Below are 24,104 nucleotides of genomic sequence, written 5' to 3'. Positions count from 1 at the left end.
GAGAAGAGAGTTGTCTGCTCAAGAGAGAGAGGTAGGGGGATGTTGGTAGAGATGAAGGCATCGAAAGTGTGGCACGCTGTGTGCGTGGAGCCAGAGGGTAATATGGAGAGGGAGAGAGAATCACATATGTTGCAGAAAGGTCCTGAGGAGTCAGGAGAGTCCAGATGGATGTTGAGATGACCCTGCAGGAGGAGTTGGGAGGAGGAGGAAAGTAGAGAGGAGACCAGGTCAGCCCATTCTGAGAGGAAGAGGGTGGACTGTCCTAGAAGCCAATAGAAGGTGGTCAGAATGATAGAGGATTTAGGAGAGAGTGAGAGCCTGCAGGCTGGGCACTCGAAGGAGGAGTAGGCCTGAGTCGGGATGATGGACACATGTATCCATTCTGGGAAGATGAGCGCCACTCCCCCTCCTGTCCTTTTGGGCCTGGGCGCAGAGATGATCTTATATCCTTCAGAGAGGAGTGTGTCAAAGCTTGTGACAGTGCAGTCCTTCAACCATGTCTCAGTGATTGTGAGGACATCAAGATTCATGTGTTTGAGAAGGTTGCAGATGTCAGACGAGTGCTTGACAGCAGAGCGAGAGCTCAGCGTGGCTATATGGAGCAGCTTGCCATCTTTGAGGGTCTTCAACGGGGGGGCGCAGGGGATGGTGGTCCCACCTATGGGTGGCAAGAGAGCCAGAGGGGTAGTGGTGGGTGGTGCAGGAGCCAAGGCCAACAAGGGAGCCGGGACAGTGATGCACAGAATTAGGAAAGATTTCGTAATTGTGGGTAATTTTCCTTCCATGTGGCAACCCCTAAACTTTTTGCTGTTGTTTTTCACCTTGATCTAGACTTTGCCAGAGAAGTGCAGCCTTCTGCCGCACTCCTCTGGGCTTTCGCTCCATTCTTACGGGGAAACTGACATGCCCTTACGACAGTCAGTACCGGGAAACGCTGTTTTCCGTAGTTTCTTTTATCATGTTGCGGCTTTCGTGCAACATGACACAAGAGGGCACTGTAAGCTAAGTTACTGCTCTCTTGGGTCTCTAGCCTTCTACAGGCCCTAGATACTCTTTTTGGATTGTAACTGATCGGTGCAAGTGATTCACGGACGGGAATGGTGGCAGCGATCGTTTCTTGTGTTTTGAGCTCCTTTTGGCGTTTTAAGCGCGTTTTTCACGCTTAGCCCAAAATGGTGGCCTGGCTCCCAAAATGGCCAGACCACGAGGCTCCTTTGTCCTGTCCGCTGACCGTCTTGCTCCCTTCACCTTCCCCAGGTCGAGCCGACCCAGGGCCTTCCTTATTTGGGCATGTACTTTCCCGCGAAACACGGATGCTTTCGCTGGCTTCTACAGGCGTTGTGTGTGCCTCCAGGATGTGGGCTGGGATGTCTGGTCCCAATACACATCCTGGGTGCCAGAGAGTCTAGGGTGGTGTGAATGCCTGGGACCACCGTGGTCCGTGATAGGTCCACGTATGGTGTGAGTGTTGATGAGCGGATCTCCCATTGGGTACCCTCTGTTTTGGCGCGAAGGGAACCGTGGATAAGAGGGGACTGGAAACACCACTACCATGTCGATCTCCTGAGTTCTCACGAACAAAGGAATACAGGAGCCAAGTATCCTGCAACCACGAGGCTGAACCGAGGAATCGCTGGTGACCCGCTGAAGGACTGCTCCTCTGCACTGCTGTCGCTTTGTAAAACCCTTTTTACCTCTGATCGAACCAGAAGGCCTGTACTGGTACTTCGACCCTTGGAATACCAGGAACAGCTATTCTCGGCATCTTCACCATCTCCTGCTCGTAAGCCTTCGGAAGTGTCTCTGGGCCATCCAGCAGACTGGCCAGCCTACACAGGAGTCTTGCTCTGTAACCGCCGCCAGGTTGTGTAGTATTTCGAGTCCTTGTCACTCTCACACGATTCGTACACTTGGCGTTCCCAGGTCTGAAGTGAGTAGTGTACATTTGGCTCAGATACACACGGCCGCTCCGTTGCCCTGCTGTGGTAACAAACTGTGTGGGTTCACTTCGTTTGGGACATCTTCAACTCAACTCTGATGCTGCAGACTCAACACGACGACGAGACGTCCCCTGCTCTCCTGAACCTGCCAGCGACTGAAACTGACGCGGAGAAGCCTGGGTCTGCTTGCATCGGGGACAGGTGAGCAGCATAGCTAGGAACTGGTCGCCCTCCTGCAGGAGCCCATAGCTTTTCCCCGCTGTGTCAAAACAGCACGCCTTTCCGTACTTGCGCTCTGCTTCTGCCCACAGTGGAGGCTGCGCTTGAGTCGCGGAACTCTGTTCTTCTTCATTTGTGCACTAAACAGAACTGCCTGCTTCCCTCGAAGAGACTCCCCCTTTTTCCCGTTGGCACCAGCGTGTGCAGATACTTTTGAGCACAAGGCTCCACTCTTCGTAGGGCTCGGACTTCCTTTTAGTTAGGTGCCTCTGAAGGCAGACTGGATCTAAGCATTATTTCGCACTGCCTGTTTTCCTTCCCTTTTAGGTGGACTACACATTTCTTGCATCTAACGCTTCAGACTTGTTTGTATTTGTATATATATTGTATTGGTATGGTATGTGTTGGTTTACTAGAGTTGTATTGTGATTTCTCGCTATGGTCATTGTTTTAAAGGCCTTGGAATAAATGTGTATATATTTTTAATATAACACCTGTTTGGAGTAGTTTGTAAGTGTCCTTGCTTTGTGTGCTCATTGCAGGCTTTCAGTCACCCTCACCCCTCTTGAGACCTAGTCTTGACCACCGCGATCGCTACCTTGATTGGTCTGGCTTGTCCAGAGGTTACCCTGTTCCAAGTAATTAGGTTGGCCTTCTGAACTTCTGCGCCACCAGGACAGAGTTCAGAAATCCGTCTTAACACACAGCAAGGGAGCCTGTGCAGAGTAGATAGGCCTAGTAGGCAAGGGAGCCAGTGCAGAGGAGGCGGTAGGCACAGTAGACTAGGGAGCTAGAGGAGAGTAGGTAGTTGGCACAGTCGGTAATAGAGCCTGTGCAGAGTGGAGGTGCGCACAGAGGAGGTTATGGGCACGGTAGGGCAGGGAGCCTGTGCAGAGCGAGAGGTAAGTTTAGAGAGATGAGGGAGGAGCCTGTCAAAGAGGAGGATGTTGAGTTGAGGACCCTGAACCGTGTTGGACCCAGTCCAATAGACATTAATGATGACCCTGGAAATGACGACTAGGACAAGGAGAACCTCCCAGCGGGTGCCACCATTAATGGGAGAAGAGGCGATAAGAGAGAGAAAGCCGACCATGTAACGTGTCCATAGGTCGGGTGAGGTAACGAAAAAGAGGATGTCTGTGAGAGGTTCTCTGGCCTAAGCCGTGGCATAGGTGTCTGCAATAGGAAGGCCTGGGTTGGAGCCAAGTATGTCCTTCTTAAGTTTCTTCCGGCCATGAGCTCGGTGTGTCCTCCAACAGAATTGAAGCCCTTGAAGCCCAGTGTGAGGGGTTGCAATCTAAACAGGAGGATACAGAGAATCGCTTGTGATGCAACAACTCCTGCCTCTGAGAGGTCCCAACCTCTGTCACTGATGAAGACCTTGCTGAGTTTATGCAAAACTTCTTTCGCTTTGTGCTGGCTCTTCCAGATGATATGGAGCTGGACAGGACACACCAGACGCACCCAAGGAATCTGCAGTGTGGCCCTCCAGACGTATTAACCAGAGTTCATTTCTACAAAATGGAAGAACGTATCATGAGGGCTGCCAGAGAGACTCTGAGAAATCAATTTATGAATGCTTCCATCACCCTTTTCCAGGATTTAGTGGTGTCCACCCTTGAGAAAAGAAGAGGTTTGTGGCCCATGAAGAGTGGCTACGTGAAAAGAAGATATTGTACGGATAGGAATTTCCCACCATCCTTCTCTTCACTGCTGATGGAAGGGACTGGAGGATTGGGTCGATGAAGGATGCTGAGCGGTTGCTTAACCCGTATGCAGCTGGAGAGGCCCCTGAAACCTCGGGAGGGGATCTGGGAACCCACCCTGTGGGGGCCCTCGGTACCTGCACTCGTACAAGCAGAAGGAGGAGGCCGAGCGGTCTGGTCCCTGGGGGGGGTTTGGCCCTATATGCCCCTTCCTTGATCAGGGGGTCTGCTGGGGTGTAATTTAATGTTCAAGGTGTGCTTATCACATTTTATATTAGTTAATTGGGAACAAAAGTCATGTTTCAGTAAATTGGCTTGGGCTTTTCCCTTGCTGAGTCCTCGCAGGAGATTCTGTTTCTTAATCACTTTTTTGGGATGCTGTGGGTTAGGGTGGGGGAGAGTAACAGGGGGAAGAAAATGTTATTGGTATTTTATATCTTTATATCACCACAGGTTCATTGAAATGCAACTGTCATACAATAAGGACTGCTATGCAGGGGCTGAGAGTGCAGCACGAAAACAATTCTGTAAAATGTCACAGTTCTGATGGCTGAGGAGAATACTAGGGAATTGCGTATGGTTTTCTCGAACGTGCAAGTTCTGAACTCACCAACAAAGAGGAAATCCATTATATAGATTGGTTGCGCTATCTGCAGATATAGTCTGCTTGCAGGAGACGCATTTACTGGGAGGTCATAAAAAATACCACAGGCCATTTATTGCCATGTCAGGGGAGCAAAAAGGGATTGCTGAGTGGGGAGGTGGCAATCTCTGAGATCACAGTAAGACAAGATGTGCAGGGTAGATTTATATTAGTAAAGGGGTGTGGTTTTGAGCGTCGTTCACTTTCATTTTGATATACGTGCTCAATAATGAGCAAGACCTATTCCTCAAATCAATCACCCCACAAATTGTAGCCTCCAGTGAAGGCCAGATAATAAATGGTGGAGATTTTAATTTAGTGTCAGACCCAAACACAGTCAAAACTCTCCCCCCTACCAGACCTCTCTATAGAAACACTGTGGAGCTAGCCAAGTTTCTGAGGGGTAGTAGACATTTGGCGATTCGCAAAGGAAGGGACTTGCGACTTCACTTTTTACTCCGTTCACATAGGTCTCTCTCAAATAGATTTGCTCCTCATGTCCGGCCCGCTATTCCCGTGTCTTGAGGAGGTTTATATTACACCACAGGTTATTTCTGGCCATGCTTCGGTTATTCCTCGAATCCGGATACTTGATGGCCAGCACCCCGCTACATGTATATGTGAAATAAGTGACCTTATCTTAAGAGATACTGCAATCTCTCAGGAAATCTCAGATGCCCTCACAAACGACTTTGCTGAAAACCTTCATCCGGATTGTTGCTTGTCCACTGCATGGGATGCAATGAAAGTGGTGATGAGGGGAACGATTATGTCTTGTATAGCTTTGGTCACTAAAACCAATAAGCTACTGCAATCCCAGCTAGGGGACAACTCAAAGGTCTGGAAAACTAGCACAAATCCAAGCAATCATGGAAGGTTTGGCATTATGCACAACTGGAACTGTAGAAATTGGCACAAGCTTTAGCAAAAACGATTCAATATTACTACGCCCATGGTAATAAAGAGAACTGCTTGTTGGTTTATAAGTTAAAAAGACTTCACACCCAAAACAATATTCAAGCCCTCAAAGGGAAAGATGGGATACCTCACTATGAGGATCAGGAGAAATTAAACATTATTCTAGAATATCATCGAGATATTATGTCAGGCCTCTGAAACTTAATGTAGAGCAGACAAACTACCTGCCCAATGTGCCCTCTCCTACACTACCCTCATGGTTAATGGATTCTCTTGATGTCCCAATCGTCCCCTGCTGCGGCCGCGGAAGCAATCAAATACCTAAAGAATACCGCTCCTGTCCTGGACGGCTTTACATCCCTATTTATAGAACATACTCGCCTACCCTAGTGCCCCACATCACAAAATGATTTAACTCCTTCCAAACCACAGGCCCTCTAACCCCGTCAATCGAAGTATCACTTATAGTCCTGATTCCCAAACCAGGAAAATATCAGACTGAGTGCAACGCCTACAGACCTGTCGCTAAAATGAATCACAAAATATTCTCAAAAATATTAGCTTGTAGGTTAATGGATATATTGAGGATATGCATGAACCCAGACCAAACCGGGTTCATTACTAACAGGTCCGCCTATTAAAATATTTGGAGGGTGCAAAATCGTATTGAAATCTCCACCATTGAAAATGAACAATTAGCTGTCATCTCCCAGGATGCCCACAAAGCATTTGACATGGTGGACTGAGGATATATCGAGAAAGTGCTCAGTCACTACGGGTTGGATCCTGCCTTTAAGAGTTGGATTCTGGCCAACTACTATCAGCCCTCCACTGTTATAAGAGTCAATGGAGCACTGATGCCAAACATAGCGATAACTCGTGGAACTAGCCACGGCTGCAATCTTTCCCCTCTGATGTTCGCTTTAACTATGGACCCATTCGGCAAAAGAATCTGAGCACATGAAGACATTCAGGGAGTCCAGCAAAAAGGCAAAACCTATACCATTTCACTGTATGCTGATGATGTCATGCTTACATTGAGGAATGTCGATACTTCGCTGAAAGCCCTCATGGGGGAAATTACCCAATGATATGACATGATATGATATGACATTTATCACGCGCCTATACACAAGTGTTTCAAGGCACGATGAGGCAAGGAAGGGGAAACAAAGGGAGGACAAAGACAACAATCATACTAGGCCTAGTGACATTGAGATTGCGTAAGTGCAGGGGAAAGGGGAGGGAAAAAGTGCCAGGGGAAGATGAGGAAGTGCAAGTGCAGGACACAGAATAAAAGAAACAAGTAATCAAAAACAAGTAGTGCGGCCAACAGGTGGCAGTGCAAGGGTTAGGTGCAGACAATAAGTGTCTGATAAGTGCAGGTAAGGGACTGTAGGGATGGAGATGCAGACCCAAGTGAAAGGGTTGCCAGAGGCAGTGCGGGTATGCAACTGAGCGGGCAGGGGCATGGCCCTGAAGTTCAGAGGGTAGCCAGGTGACCAGAGCAGTGTCAGACAGGAGATCATCAGGGAAGAGGAAGAGAGAAGGCAGAAGCAAAGAGGAAAGTCTTGAGATGCTTTCGAAACCTGAGATGGTTCTGCTCAAGTTTCAGAGAGACAGGGAGGTTGTTCCAGAGTGAGGCACCAGCAGAAGAGAGAGATCTGCCCCTGACCATCAAGGAGTTGGAGGTGGAGGAGCAAAGGGCTCGACTAGGAAGATATTTCCGAAGAGAGAGTTGGAGGTTTAGCGTTACCAGGCCCCAAAAGGCCTTGTGAACAATGCAAAGGGTAATGAACTTGATCCTTGCAGCCACAGTGAACTAATAAAGAGATTTCAGGGCTGGTGAGATATGATCCCTTGGCTTGAGGCCAAGGACAAGTCTCGCAGTTCTGTTCTGGATGAGTTGTAGATGACAGAGAGTAGAGGCAGGCAGATTTAAAAAGAGGCTGTTGCAGTAGTCAAGCCTAGAGAGAACTAGAGAGAACCAGAGCTCTGGAGACAGAGAGCTTCTGGGGGAAGGAGAGGAAAGGAAGAATACCTCTGAGGAGGTGCAGTTGGTAGTTTGACTTCTTAAAGACATCAGAGATGTGATGAAAGAGTGTGGAGTCGAAGATTACCCTGAGGTTCTTAGCCTCACAGGTGGGAGCAGGAAGAGGGCCAAGGGAGGCCAGCCAGAGAGTGGCAGAAAAAGAAGGTGCATGTGTGCCAATGAGGAGGATCTCCGTCTTACTGGCATTCAAGTAGAGATCATAGGCGGCACACCACTCCTGGATAGCAGACAGACAATCCGGGATGAGAGAAGGAGAAGAGAACCTGTTTTGACAAGGTTGTCATAGATCAGACTTGTCTAGAAAGCTCATCAGGGGTGAAGAGAGGAAAGGCAGAGAAGGGAGGTGGGGTGGCTGCATGGGGACCAGCGGAAAGCGAGTGGAGGGAGAAGCAGGAGAGGACGAGAGGGTGGACAGGATGTCCTGGGTATTAGAGATGAAATGGGAAGCCAAGGGCTTACAGAGGGCATGGGAGGAGACAGGAGAGGTGGAGACTGTGGCAGGATTGTCCAGTTCCTTGCAGGTTTTAAAGAGTTTGGGCGAGTTGTTATATGCCGCACAGACGCAGGCTCGGATGTGAGCTCTCTTCTTCGTGCGGACTGAGAGTCAGTATTTCCTTTGGAGCAGGCGGCAGGCCAGTTTGTCAGAGGATGTACAAGATGCCAACCATTTCCTCTCAGCCACCCTAGACTTGCGTTTAAGCGTGACTAGGTTTGAGTCGTACCAGGTGTTGCACTTGGCTTTAGGCTTCATGCAGATCCTCATGACAGGGGAAAGTACATCAAGAGTCTCAGAGATAGCAATTCAGCCAAGTTTCGGGTTTCTCTGAAAATGATACCAAATCCAGTGCACTGGGGGATCATGATTTCAAAACAGCATAAGAGCAACCTAGCCAGGATTAGTGCAATAGTCTTGGGTAAATCCCAATTGAATTATCTCAGAGTACAGGTCCCTAGGAAAATCTCACGCACTCACGCACATACCAATGTAACTTTCCATCCTTATTTAGGGACCTATATGAGGAAATAGAGTGCTGGGACAAGCAGGACATTTCCTGCTTTGGGAGAATCACATCAATCAAGATGAACCTAATCCCCAAACTCCTGTACCACTGTCACGCTCTACCGGTTGAAATCCCTGATGTGGAACTAGTCAAGCTTCAAAGGAAAATCATGGCTTTTGTGTGGAGTAAGGGGAGACCTGGAATAATAAGAATGGTGATGCTTAAGGGGACCAAAAATGGGGGCACGAGTCCCAGGTATAGACTGGCTGGAAAAAAATACCATCAGAAAGGAACAAACTTCACTGCCCTCTCTTAAAAATACAAACAGGCCATTCTTCAAATCAAGAGTGATACATACAATGAGAGACTAGAAAATGCTAACTCAGGTACAAGAGAGCTTTTTGCGATGTTACGGGAACTTGAAACACCAGCTCCCTTACCTGATAACTGCATTAAAGGCCTCCTTTGGTGCTCGAACATCCAAAACACACTCCTCGACAAAATCTCCCTACTCAAAACCAAAATCACAGCAACAACAAAAAAAACTTTCATCAGCTGACCAGTCTCTAGACCAGCAGCCCCCACCCCCTACCTCCACTCGCCCAGGTCACGATTTCTGAAACCACCAGAATTATCAAAGGCCTGCAACCTTCCAGATGCCAAGAAAACATATGTCCAGTCTCTGTTGTAAAAGACTGTGCTAAGGAGCTTGCCCCCTTCATTACGGCATTGATCAACAGTTCCTTCTCAACTGGCAATGTACTAGAGAACCTAAAAGAATCCTGGGTACTCCCCCTCCTCAAAAAGCCTTAATTAGATGCCAACGTCCCCACCAACTACTGCCCTATCACAACTGTACCTTTCCTCCTAAGAATACTTGACAGAGCAGCCTATCTGCAAATCCAGAAAAACACCTGGAATCTCACAACCTCCTTGGCCTACGCCAATCAGGCTTCTACCCTTGACACGGAACGGAATCCACCCTCCTGGACCTAAAAATCCAAATGGATGACATCAAAGAAAAAGTGCAATCTAGCCATCCTCATTCTACTTGACCTCTCAGCGGCCTTTGACTTGGTCAATCACAAAATCCTATGCAACACCTCTCCACAGTTGCCCACTTCTCAACCAAAGTCATAGCATGGATAGACTCCTTCTTATCTAACCGTGCAATGTGAGTTTTCTCCACCTCTGCGGCAGCCTCTCCATCCCCAGTCACTTGAGGAGTGCCACAAGGATCATGTGTCTCACCAACACTATACACTATCTTTACTGAGCCCCTCTTTAACCTCCTAAATGACCTGGGTGTCACCTACAATAACTATGCGGATGACACGCAAATCCTCCTACCTGTCCGTGGCAAGTATGACACTGACGTCAACGCACTGAGTGAAATATACCTAACCATTCAGGCCTGGATGGCACGACACAGACTTTGCCTAATTGATGACAAAACCAAATTTCTCCTTATTGGCACACAATCTCGGCTAAACAAATTCAACGACTCCTACAAATCCTTTATTATCGACGGGAACCCCATCACCATTGCCAAAGATGTCAAAACTCTAGGAGTATACCTAGACTCTGCGCTATCCCTATCTAAGCAGGTAAACGCTATCATATCGGCAGCAGCATACATCGCTAAACTGATCAATGCCTGCAGGCCCTTCCTAACCACTGATGGCTGCATCACACTTGCTAGAGCTCTTATACTATCCATGGTTAACTACTGCAAATCCCTCCTTGCAGGTTACAACTCCCACAACATAAAGAAACTACAGGTCATCCAGAATAACACCATAAGAGCCGTGCTAAATATCACTAAAAATATCCATATCTCCACAGCTCGACAAAATATCCACTGGCTCCCTGTCCAAGAATGTATCATGTTCAAAACACTGTCTCTGACCCACAAATGCCTATCAAACACTGCGCCAACCTACTTATCCAGATAATTCAACAAGGCCCAATCCATAAGACTCATGCGGTCTGCCTACTCGCACCTACTGGCCATTCCCAGATACAGGCTTCAGAAGGCCGGAGGCAGCAGCTTCCCTGTGGTCGCTGCCAAACATTGGAATGCCCTGCCTCAAGCTCTAAGATCAGATGCCTCCTTCTGGTCAAAACCTGGCTCTTCTCCCAAGACCTCCAAAAGTAATGGAAGTAGCACAATTCTTTACTAAAACGTTGAACCATGCAACATGTTTGTACTACCTATGTTTGTAACCTCTTTGTAACTACTTTGACTTGTAAACCAGCTCCCAGATGCCCCAGGGTTCGGCACACTTTATGAATTCCAAAATAAATAAATAGCATTGCCACGCAATTGTCCCACATGTTTGCCTTGAATATTTCGGATGAAGCACCTAAATGGAAGCAACTTGAGGAATCGTTGTCCTTGAGGCCTTGTCTGCACCTCCCACACTTAAGGACTTCACAGCAAAGTTCAGAGATCAAAATACTAACCTCCACAGCAAACTCCATTTACTTCTGGCCTTTGCGTAGATGGGATATCAGATCCACTCTTTAGTCTTTTCTCCACAGTCTGGAATAACCCTGACTTTCTCACGGGTTTTGACTCAGGTAGATTCAGGAATTGGAAGGAGGGTGGTCTCGTACTTGTACGTGGCTTTTATGAAAATGGGAATCCTTTAACATTTGAACAATGCAAAACTAGTTTTCGAATACAGGAGACAGAATGCTTCCAGTATGCTCAGTTGAGGCACTGAATGACTCATCCAGACACATGAAAGCATTGGGGGGAGGGACCCTACAGCTTTAGAATTGACACTAGCATCCAACACACTTTCAGGGAAAATTTGGACTCTATGCAAACTATTAGATAGATTTGACCCATCTGTTGAGGAGGATTCATGGAAAAATGGGAAAGGGATCAGGAGAAAGAGTTAAAGGTTGAAAGTTGGAACCGCATCTGGACGTGAAAGTTCTGAAGCTTTAGGTGTGTGACAAAGAAAGAATGTGCAGTGAAGGTCTGCTATAGATGGTACAGTACCCCAGAGAAGCTACACAAAATGAATCCTTTCGATTCTCCACTTTGCTGGAGAGGCTGCTCATTTGTGGGCTCTCTCCTCCATTTACTATGGCCGTGTGATAAATCCTGTCTGTTCTGGAAAGAGGTATTAGCAGAGGTGAAGAACATTACTGGACTGGGTGACACTGGGGATGGGGTTTTCCCGATGTCAGGTTGATTTTGATTTTAATTTTGATTTTGATGAATTTGTAACATGCTCAAAACTGACTAAACCGTATAATGGCGCAGGTGAAATCCACAGAGACAAATTACCAGAAATATGTAAATACCCTGCATTGCGTCCTAAGTGCCTGACAGTTCCCAGCAGGCCTGAAGATAGCTGAAACTTTATTTAAACAGAAACGTTTTTAGGGCCTTACAAAACTTGAAAAAGAGAATCAAGAGTCCTCATTTCCCTAGGTATGCTGTTCCAGAGTCTAGGGCCAGACACTGCAAATCTTCTATCCCCTCTTGGTGCAAATGTAGATGCAGGAATAACCAGCAGAGCTTGATCCCTTGAACATAGACATCTGGATGGCTGATATTGCTTAAGCTTGTCCTTTAAGTAGTCAGGTGGTAAGTTGTTCAGACACTTGTATACTAGACATGCTACCTTAAACTTAATGTGATCCTCAACTGCTAGCCAGTGGAGTATTCGACCTGAAGGAGAAACATGGGAAGTTTTGTTGAATCCACACATCAGCCTAACTGCTGCATTCTGGGCCTTTTGGAGTCCCTAGAGTTGTTTTTTTGGAATGCCCATTAGTTGGCTATTGCAGTTATCTACGTGGGCATTTTTATTTTATTTTTATTTTATTGGCTTGTACAAACCTTTAAAAAGAGAAAACAAAAAAAAGGAAGACATACTTCCAAAAGTCCTTTCCACAAGAAAATCCTTAGCGTCAGATAGAAGATAGAAAATGAGAGAGAAGTCCTCGTCAAAGCATAATAGGTGAGAATTGTAGTTTCAAAATCAGCATCAAAATTTCGACAGATCCCATCTCAAGAAAATGGAAGAATAAGGGGAGGGGTATAAAGCAGAATCAGACAATTACATTTGGTGTGTTTCCACTTTACTAGTTCGTATGTCCCTTCCATTGGTCGTTTTCATCTTCTGGGTGTTTTGAGACAAGCTTTATTTTAATATCACCTAGGAAATTAGGTAGGGCATATATTAGCTTCTTATCAATGCCATCAAACATCTTTTGCCACCAATCGTTTGCACATAGTTTCGATTGACTAGGGAAGAGGGCTCCTAGGTGTCTTGTTCTTATTGAACACAGTTCTCCACAATATAGGACAAGATGTTTCAAAGTCTCTTCATCCTGTGAACAAAATCTGCACTTCAGATTAAGGTTAGCATATTTTGTCCATCTCTTTAGTCTTTCCTTTGTCTGAAACGCATTCAGTCTAAAACACAGGTACAAAGATCTTAATCTTGCATCTGGAAAAAGAGTAACATATGGTTGTATCCTTCCGTAATTGTTTGCTTCACATGGGACATCTTTCATGCTTCTGGTTTGGCGCCGCTGTTCTTCAGTAGAGAACCAGTCTTGTTGCCACATTTTCTTTTTTGTCAAGTTTGGATTTTCATGTAGCTGGTCTACGTTGATGTCATATTCTTTTAAGATCACTTGGCAGCGGGTGTACCAGCATGCCAAGATGGAATTGGAGTTGTTAACTATACGGTCGTAGAAAATTTCAAATTGCGGAATGTTAGCCTTTCGTTTGGTCTTACGAAAAACAATGATACCAAATTCCAACTTATTCAGGCATTAATATATATGAGCGATAGTTCATATCGTAGGCAAGCTGTAGTCATGCCCTTCGGTAATTGCAAGACTTTCGACCAAAATAAATTTTCCAAGGTTGCCCACAAGTCATTAGGGCATCCAAATGCGTTCTCAGCACTGTAGATCAAAGCTCGAACTACCTTCTGCTGGTAGAAGGTAAGTACAGGTATTAAGGAGAATTTGCTGTATTTTTGGTTGAGAGCATATGCTTGCGACGTTAATCGTTTGCATTTGCTTTTTACAATTTCAACCCAGGGACTGTCATTCCGACTTGCACTGAGCTGCATGCCCAGGTACCTTGCACTTATTGCGATGTTTAGAGCTTCCTTTCCCAAAAACCATTTTAATTTTTTACTATTGATTTTACCTGTAGATCTTAGGTCTTGGAGAATCAAAATTTCACATTTATTGTATTTATTAATAAATCATTCCTTTTTACATATTCTTCAACAGCAGCAACTTTTCTCTGCAGCCCAATAGGTGTTGTGTCCATCAGGATCAAATCATCGGCGTATAATAACCAGCTAACATGCGTATTGTTAACTTTCGGGGTAAAAGAGTGTACACCATTGATTGACTCTCCAATGTCAGACAGGAACAATGCGAAGATGATAGCCGCTAAAGGACATCCCTGTTTGAGCCGAGAGGGTTCTGCTTTGATCCAGACGGATCTTGATGTTCGTGTTTGTGTGCAAATTTTGTATAGCAGCCAATAAGCTCGGCGGACATTTCCATTTACATAATTTGTCCCAGAGTTTCTGTCGATTGATACTGTCAAACACATAGGAAAAGTCGATAAGAGGCAGATACACCTTTGTCTTTGTTCTTATTGCCTCCATTTTTAAAATATTCAGTATCAGTAGAATGAGTGAGCAGCCGGCACCTTTCACAAACCCAGCTTGTCTCATATCCTCGTGATTTGTTTGTCTTGTCCAGTCACGCAGCTTTCTTTGTGATAGGGTTGCATAGATCTTCCCTATAGCGTCTAAAAGGGCAATAGGGCGGTAATCTTTTGGGTTTGCTCTGTTTCCTTTTTTGACAAATGGGCATTTGTAAGTGCTCCCACCACCAAAGCATAATCCTCTTCCGGAATATACAGAAGTGTCTGCCGAAGAAGTCTCAAAGAATAAAAAATAGCTTTCAACTTAGCTCCAACCTAGCTTTCGCAGCCCAGATCGTCCTGCCACATGCAGCCAAGATGTTTTACTTTAGCAGAGAATTTAGGTTCAACTTCCAATAAATTGGGGAACGACTGTTTTTTCATGGTGGCGGAGAGCCACCATGGGTGTTCAGGACCAAACAAGATAAATTCTGTTTTTGCAGCGTTCAATTGAAGTTGGTTGGAAGCAATCCACTCGCTAATCTACTGGAGAGATTCACTGACCTTGGCAAAAGTTTCCTCGACATTATCAATTGTAATGAAACTAGAGTGTCATCTGCATAAGCTTGGAAGCTCATTCTGTGACATCTCAAGATTTCCATCAAAAGTCAAAGATACAAATTAAAAAGAAGCAGCGAAAGCAACGACCCCTGTGGGACACCACATCCCATAGTACTGGGATTTGAAGTAAAGGCTCCCAATCTAAGGCATTGTTGGCAATTCTCCAAGAAGGATCTGAACCACCAAATGGCGTGCTCTGAGACTCTACCGACCGATCTCAATCGGTCTAGGAGGATCGCATGATTAACTGTATCAAAGGCGGCTGACAAGTCAAGCATCACCAGAAGTGAAAGCTTGCCCTGATCAGCCACCCTCAACAGTTCATCATAAACCGCCAACAAAGCCGGTTCAATGGCTACACTGATAACGCATCTTTTGACAGCTGTAAAAATCACAATTGCTCGTCGGTGGGAAAACCCTGAAGATCCCATATTAACAATGTGGTGGTAAAAGTGTTGGGGGATAGTGGTGGCAGAAAAAAACAGGGCCTTGAGCCTGGTGTTAATGGGGAAATGTAATTCCGTTTGGTCTCCATTCCTAGAATATGCGGAAACAAGTTCCAGATATCCCATGTAAACTTCAATCATTCCGCTGGTTCTCCAACACTTGAGCAATTATTGTACTGCGTATTTCTGAATAATTCTGTTTTGCCTTCTGCAGGCAGAAAGAATCAAGACCTTTGCAATGAAAGGTGCTAGATTTTGGAATAGCCTTCCACTTTTTCTGAGAGCTGACACCAATCATAAACATTTTCAAAATACAGTTAATTTGATGACTCACTCGCATCTGTGTACTGTTTTCATTGTTGTGGGTAAAGTCAATGTTCTGAGCAGAGACCATGAAATGCTACAGACAAAGGAGCACTATGAACTGAAGAAGAAGCAGGTAACCCTAGCCCTTTGGCATGAAAGGAGGCCGGGGCAGATCCCATGGCCGTGCCCAGTCACTGGCCACTGCAAGAAAGGGACCATTCAGGAAACAGTGGCAGTGAAAATATGCATGTCCAAAATTATTACATTCCATGACTTCCAGGAATAGGATTTCTGCTTCTCTAATCCTTCTCTAATCCTTGCTGCTCTAATCAACATGAGTGTGCTGCCGAGGCTGCTGGAGGCTGAGGCTGCGGCTGCCCTGGGGCTCCCTGTGCTGATGTGGTCTGTGCTGCTGGTGATGCTGGAGATGGCAGAGACGACCAGTACAACAGTACTTTGTACCGGTGCAGATCTCAAAGCTGGTGGGAGCACTGGTTAATTTTGCATGTTCACTGCGTTTGTATATCCCAATTGGCCAGTCTGCCCGCTCCCTGGAGCATTCCCGTGGGATGACTCTGAGGCCACCCCATTGGTCCTAGCTACAGAAATCGCTCATTACCTCGCTTGGAGTTCGCCGTCCTGCTTTACGTCCAGTTTGGAGTTCGGTTTGGAGTTCTCCCTGTGGGGCGCAGTGCCTGTACTGGCGAACCAGGGGGAGAGACGGACTAAGGCGGCTCCTCGAGCCGTCGGGCATTCCTGGCTCGCCTGATTTTGCTGACTTAATATCACGTCTGGCCTGACCCTGGTCGATTCTGGGAAGCAGTAAACTGTGGACAGTGGAATAACGAGGCTACGGGAGCTGCAGTTAAGAGCAGCGCTGTGTTCTCCTTTCATTTAACTATTTTACTGTAATTTTTCTTTAAACCATTTGATTTTTATGTGTATCTGATTGCATCCCATTAATTTTTTTTGTATTATGATTTCATGTAGTACTTTTAACGTTTTTATGTTCTACAGCATTGTGTACGATTATAGTAATGTTAAAAGTATTTTTAAAGTATTTGATCGACAACCGGTTAATATTTCAACACATTCTTTCAAGACATTCAAGTCCAAAACCAAATCTTGGCTTTTCGACCAGCACTAAGACATGCTCTTTGCCCTTTTCTTACATACTCTGGCCCGCTGACCTCCGTTACTATTTTCTGTACGCCCTATCGGTATATCCACTGTTAAGCCTTAGCCGCACTGTAATCACTGTAATGTATGTAGATAGAAACTCTGCCATTATTCGGGTAATGTCATTTTTATGTCTGTATATATGCATTATTGTAACTTTGTACAAATTGAGCCCTGATGCCTCCGGGCCTGATGGTTTGCGCGTTATAAATAAACAAATATAAATATATGTTGAAAAGAAAGTTAAAGGATGAGGGCGAATCCTTTGAGGCAACTGTAAGGGTTAAGCCGCCCCCCTGGACTTATACCTCAATGACATGGTAGCCAAAATCGCTCACCGTAAACAGGTCACGGAAGAAGCTATCTGCGAAGCTGCCGCTGGCATTGGGGACTTGTCTGAGGGGGGCGTCGGGGAGGCACTAAATGCTGAAGGAGATGACCGGGAGGAAATAAAAGTTTCGGAAAATGAGAAGAGGGAAGGAACGGGCAAAGCATTTAAATCTCTGCCACGAGGACGCTCTTTGATCCCTCTGACCGATGCAGTACTGAAGTGGATGCATGGCAAGATGTGGATGCAGCCACCGGGGGAGACGTGGTTCAGGATAGGGAAGGGGAGACTGAGCCTGGGGAGCAGGCGGAATCCGTGGTAATGCCTATGGGGTATGGTGGGGGAGGCCTGCTTCCTGTGGCATTTGGGGAACCTAATGTGTCAACCTCAACTGAGGATGAGAAGCTGTGGCTGGAAGCTTTGCTGGAAGGAAAGCTTAAGCCACTGTGTAAGCTTTTAGACAATCAGAACCGTGCCCCCCAGGATAAAGGCCTGGAGGCAATCTGTATGCATAACTTGGAAAGAAAAACCCAGATAATCCCAGAGCTACCCCAAACCTTTAAGAGTGGTGTTATGAACACCCTTGCTATTTTGCATGACTCTGTTAGGGATCTAAAGAAGAAAGTGGAGGAAATGAGTTTGGTTAGAACCAGCGGCATGGACAAGGGGGTCCCCAGAACAATACTGGTGCAGAGTTCAGTGAGAGGCAAGGGGCTGAGGGAGGAGGGGATCATGGAAAAGGGGCGGGTAGCAGAGGATGAAACTAATGATAAGACTGCTGGGGTAAGAAGGAATGGACACGCCCCAGGGGGAATATGGAAAAGTGGCCTGGGTACCCTAGCAATCCGAGCTGCCCAGCTTGTGAGGGCAGTAAGAGAAGACCTGAAACACTTTGTAGTATTTGTACTATTTGTACCATGTGTACTATTTGTACTATTTGTACCATGTGTACTATTTGTACTATTTGTACCATGTGTACTATTTTGTCTTATTGACTTATTGGGCCTCATTACAACCCTGGCGGTAGCATTTTTTCCGGCGCTCAAAAATGTGCAATTACTGGGTCATTACGTTCTTGCTGGACCCGGTATTTGCCCATTCCTGGCCGGAGGAAAACATTCTGCCCTATTCCCATTGAGCTCCATAGGGCTCAATGGGAATGGGGAAGCCGGATGCACAGGAACCGTTGTCAGCGGTGCCTGCGCATCCCAAATGCTGTGCTCGCGGGTGCCTTTCATTCCACCAGGTCAGACCTGGTGGAATGAAAGGCACTCGCGAGCACAACTCTGAGTTTGCCGGTCCAGATACAACGGTACCTGTAAGCTTACTGGTACCGTTGTATCCGGACCGGCAAACTCGTAATGGGGCCTCAGCATTGTCAGCCGAGGCCCTCCAGAAAAAGGCTATGCATCACAGAAAGAGGTTATCAGACTAGCAAGGACTTATGTAATCTATGTTACTGGGTTTTATTTGCACTGTATTAACTTTTGTATAACTCTAGGGCAATTTAATTTCTGTGTTTTTGAAACTGTTAGGAAATCTCATTGTGAGCAATGCTCTTTTAACTGTTATATTGTGGAGTTTAATGGATGTACTAATCCGAATAAACTTTTGATGTGACAGTTAAAATCTCTTCTCTCCCACAAATGCTACGTTGTATAACCATTTGCTGCCCTTGCCTTTGAACACCTAGGCCCTCATTGCGGCTTTGGCGGTAGCCATGCCGCTATTGGTGGCATGGCTGCCACCAAAACCGGGTCCGGGTTCTCTGAATGGGGAATTACTGGGCCATTCCGAGGTTGGAGGGCCCGGTAAATCCCCCTACAGGGAATCCTGGCCCAGACCTTCCCCATTCCCATTTGAGCCCCCATAGGGCACAATGGGAATGGGTGCAGAGAGCTAACATCGGGCTGATTACGACCGGCCCGTTGTTAGCTCCCTGGTCTCCTTGCAGGACCCGGTAAGGACCCCTGGTTTTACTGGGTCCCGCAAGTTTTACCAGGCGTCCTTACCGGGTCCTGCGAGGGAACCTCGTAATTTTGCGGAATGGGTTTAACTGGTCCGTCTCCATTAGCGGAACCCGTTAACCCATTCCGCAAATCTTGTAAAGAGGCCCCTAGCCTTTTATACCTTAGGATTTGCTTAGCGCTTTATAAAGTCTTCCTGCCTCTCTCAAACTTGAGCAGTAACACCTCACGTTCTCGAAGCAACTCAAGACCTCCCTTTTCTTTTCTGCTTTCTCTCTCTTCCCTGCTGATGTACTTGTTCTGCTGAGCTGACTGGTTATCTGGCCTTCCTCTGATCCTTATGGGGACCAGGCTCCTTCACGACCAGTGGCCCCATGCACTGCCTGCGGGCCTACCATCCACTAGTGACTGTACCTGCAACCCTACAGTCCCCTGCCTCCTTGCAATTACTTAGAGCCGGCCACCCTGGCGGCACTTACTTTCACTCTCCCCTTCCCTCCCCCAGCCACTGTTCCCCTCCCTTCCTCTTGCACTGAATGACACAAGGCCTAGTACGATGGTTTGTTTTGTCCGCCTTGTCTTCCCTTCCCTGTCTTGTCGCGCCTAGAAACACTTGTATACAGGCAGGTTATAAATGACTTATCATGTCATATCATAAAAGCTTGCAAGATAACATAACAGTCAGGTGATTCCTTTGGACATGTAAGCGAATAAGGGATGCATTACAAGAGACAATGAGAGTAAGGCAGGAATAGTAGGCCGGAAGGCCTTGTACGTGCCTTTCAACATATTATGGTCAGTTGCGGAGAGTGTTAATGTTAATGTTAATATTAATGTTAAAGGATATTTGTACCGTGCACTATCACCACCGGAGTGGTCCCCTGGTGCTCTGGCCGCTCTGAAAGAGGAAGAGGGGGGGTGAGTTAGTGGGAATGAGCTGGAATAATGCAAGATAGCAGTGATGTGCTGTTGGCAGCCTCAGCCCGGTGGGTTTGTTGGCTGGGCTTGGGCTGTTTTACAGTTGGTAGTCGTTGTGTGCTTTTGTGCAAGTCTATGTGCGGTTTGTTTTGTAGTTGCAGTGTAGTGAAGTTTGTGCGGTTTACTGCGTTTTAGGCTTGTGGTTGTGTTTGGTTAGAGTTTGAGAGGTGTATGCAGAGGGATGAAATTGTTAGTGGATTGGTTAGTTGGCATTGCTGTCCTTGCAATTATGTCTAGGTGTGATGCCTACTATCATTCACTATTCCATCGGAGTGTGGCATTTGCTAATTTTCAATATTCTGTCTGGATGTGAGGCATGCTAGTGATCACGATTCCATTCTAGTGTTTGCACTTGTGATCATTTAATTTAAGTGTTCTAGCATTCACATTTCTGTCTAAATGCGACACAGGCTAAGAATTCCATCTAAGTGTGGCACATGCTAACATTTACATTTCTGTCTAGATGTGATGCAGGCTAAGGTTAAGAATTTCATCTAAGTGTGGCACATGCTAACATTCACATTTCTGTCTAGATGTGATGCAGGCTAAGGTTAAGAAATCCATCTAAGTGTGGCACATGCTAAAATTCATAATCTTGTCTAGATGTGATGCAGGCTAAGGTTAATAATTCCATCTAAGTGTGGCACATGCTAACATTCATATTCCTGTCTAGATGTGATGCAGGCTAAGGTTAATAAATCCATCTAAGTGTGGCACATGATAACATTCACATTTCTGTCTAGATGTGACGCAGATGCCATGTGGATTTCTGTCTAGAAGTGACGCAGGCTAAGGTTAAGAATTCCATCTAAATGTGGCACATGCTAACATTCACATTTCTGTCTAGATGTGACGCAGGCTAAGGTTAATAAATCCATCTAAATGTGGCACATGCTAACATTCACATTTCTGTCTAGATGTGAAGCAGGCTAAGGTTAATAAATCCATCTAAATGTGGCACATGCTAACATTCACATTTCTGTCTAGATGTGACGCAGGCTAAGGTTAATAAATCCATCTAAATGGGGCACATGCTAACATTCACATTTCTGTCTAGATGTGACGCAGGCTAAGGTTAATAAATCCATCTAAGTGTGGCAAATGCTAACATTCACATTTCTGTCTAGATGTGACGCAGATGCCATGTGGATTTCTGTCTAGAAGTGACGCAGGCTAAGGTTAATAAATCCATCTAAATGTGGCACATGCTAACATTCACATTTCTGTCTAGATGTGACGCAGGCTAAGGTTAATAAATCCATCTAAATGTGGCACATGCTAACATTCACATTTCTGTCTAGATGTGACGCAGGCTAAGGTTAATAAATCCATCTAAGTGTGGCAAATGCTAACATTCACATTTCTGTCTAGATGTGACGCAGATGCCATGTGGATTTCTGTCTAGATGTGAAGCAGGCTAAGGTTAAGAATTCCATCTAGTTGTGGCACATGTTAACATTCTTAATCCTGTCTAGAGTGCAGAAAAGGAGCTCACCTTACCTTGTTGGGAACACTAAGAAGCTTTTTGTTTGTTTTGCTTGATCAACCTGTAATAACCCTTTTTCGAATAGCCCATAAAAGAAATTAAGCCTATTATTTTCTCACGTTCACACATTAAAGTATTTGAAAGTCCTTAACACAAACTGAGGTCAAATGCTAGTTCTCACTGGAGCCTTGTGTCTGCATACATTAGAATGGAGGTCCTTCTGAAATGTAGCAATTGGACACATAATAACACACCAGCTATTCTAAGAAGAGCTAACACAGAAGATGTCAGTGGCATAAAAAGCAATGTACCGCCTGCGACTTACCAGGTGACAATTGAGATACAGTGGTCGTTCCTAAGGTTTCTTCTGTGCTTGAGGACATTTCCTGGAACAGAGACAGACAGGGGTAAGTCTGTTGACCACTGTAAAACGAGGCAGCTAGAGTACAATAATTGGGAAAGCAGTTTATTAATGATCAAAATCGTTTTTAGGTTCAAATCGTAGTATTGGATTTCAATACAACCAATAGCAAACAATCGCATAAAAAATGATCAAATACATCTAGACAATGAGCAACACAAGCTGTTTGTAGAAGCCAAATACCTTAGGAGGGGAATAATAGGGGGAATATTATGCCAAAAAGGGGAACATGAGGAGGTCGGCGGTAAGGGGTTAACGGCAACGGTAAGGGTGCCGTTGCCGTTAAACCCTTACCGCCGCATTACGAGTTCCCTTAGCAGGAGCCGCTATGGGACCAGGGAGCTAATAACGGGCCCGCTATTATCTCCTTCCCCATTCCCATTGAGCCCTATGGGGGCTCGAATGGGAATGGGGAATGGTTCTCAGAATGGGGACATACCGGGTCCTCCAAGGTTGGAATGACCCGGTAAGTACCCATTCCGAGAACCCGGACCCGGTGAGGGAAGGGGGTAGCCATGGTGCTAGTAGCACCATGGCTACCTACTACCTCGTAATGAGGCCCCATGAGTGCTCGGGCTCAGAACTAACTAAAAGGGCTGAACCCTTCAAACACTCCCACATATTGAATACGGCTTGATGAATTCCGATGGACTCTATGAATACATGTATATTTGTTCCTAAAGGAGCACTCAAATCGACTCCTGTTGGCGCCATTTTAGAATGACTCTGTCCCTCAGAACAACTGTTACAGGATAGGATGGTGTTCCAGAGATTGCTTAGCTGGAATAAAAAAGAGGAGCCTCCTTGGAGTTTCCAGTTGAAGTGTGGCACTGTAACTTCAGTCACATTGCTGTATCGGGGTGTCGGAGCATTCTGATGGGCACATAGTAGAGTTCTGATGGGTACATAGTAGATGAATGACTTTGTCGTCAGTTCTGGACTCCTGTCTTTTAAGTCCCGGTGGATAAAAGAGAGGGTTTTTAATTGGATTTCACATTTGACTGGGTGCCAGTGGAGCGCTCAGAGAGCTGAGGTGATGCGTTCCCATCTTTCAAGTCTTATAGGGAGTCTTGGATTAGTGTTTTGCTCTTTTTGTAGACGGTTTAGCAGGTATACTCAGAATGCTGAGGTAGACGTTGTTGGCATAATCCAGTCTTGTGAGAACTTGGAAAATGATGTCCAATGTTCTATATGGGAACACTGGTGAGGGAGTTTCCAATGTGAAATCCACACTTTGCAGAATGTTTGCATGTCATCCATGTAGTTGGGGCAGGCAAGGCCACACACAAAATGATTTCCAGAGTCGCGGTCATAGGCTGGTCACTCGAGGTACCCCATAGGTGATATTGTGGGTGGATAGAAGGGAGACATGTAGGTTATCACTGTCGTGTCCAAAAAGAAGGATGTCTCCCAGCATAGCATGATTCCCTCAATCCTATATCCAAAACTCTTTTTAGCAAAGTCATCAAGCTGACCTGGAGGATGAGTGCTCTCGGGGTGTCTGTGTCAGCATTTTGTTTTTTTACTGTGTTCCATATGGATGAAGGAGTTCATTCTGCTCCCCTCATTGGCTACATTTGTGATGTGATTCGTGCATGGTGATTTGTTATCCATCTGTGAAAAAAGCTGCTGGTAGATTAACATCTACCTGATTTTTGCTGGGAAGTGCATGTTGGGGATATGGCTGTCACACTTGGGGATGTCAGGGTTAGCTGTGGTTTTCTTTAGAAGGTCCTTGACGAATATGGATTTGATGGCTCAAGGGGTGGGACACTGTTCTTTTCATGAGCTGAGGAGTGATTGTAATTTGAGGGTGGGCCGGTGTTGCCGAACTGTGGCTTTCTAGAGGATTGGAGGGCACATGTTTCCACATGATCAGCGTGCATTGTATTATTGGACATTTCTATTTGAAGAATGGGTGGAAGGTTACCATTGGGTTTTCTGTTGAGGACTGGTTCCTTTTTTGGGTATATCTGTAGGAACTATTTTTAGATCTGGTCTTGAATCTGTAGGATTTGTTGCTGAAGTGGGCGGAGATTGAGTTGTAGACTTTTAATGATGAGTTGTAGACTTTTAATGATGGGTCAAGGTAGAGTTATAGGCTGAATGTTTTTTTAAATTTTTTGATGATTATGAACATTTCCCCTCTAGGCACATTCTACGAATAGTATGCAGAATGAGCTTTTCTTGGCTTTCATTGCCTCTGTCCTTTACAGCCACAGTTGTTGATAGGAAGTAGCTTTGAGGT

The 24,104-nt window shown here is 45.8% G+C and overlaps 1 protein-coding gene across 1 annotated transcript in view; it reads right to left on the bottom strand.

Moving 5' to 3' along the window:
- LOC138497199 (uncharacterized) overlaps positions 1 to 24,104 on the bottom strand; it is a 197,330-nt gene that overhangs the window by 45,614 nt on the left and 127,612 nt on the right. The window contains exon 3 of the mRNA XM_069620506.1: positions 21,761 to 21,821. Within this exon, the coding sequence (XP_069476607.1) occupies positions 21,761 to 21,821 (61 nt within the window). The remainder of the gene's footprint in view (positions 1 to 21,760; positions 21,822 to 24,104) is intronic.

Source organism: Ambystoma mexicanum, chromosome 5q (genome assembly GCF_040938575.1).
Source record: "Ambystoma mexicanum isolate Mex_15411 chromosome 5q, UKY_AmexF1_1, whole genome shotgun sequence".
NCBI lineage: Eukaryota > Metazoa > Chordata > Amphibia > Caudata > Ambystomatidae > Ambystoma > Ambystoma mexicanum.
This window is presented reverse-complemented; position numbering and strand designations above follow the sequence as displayed.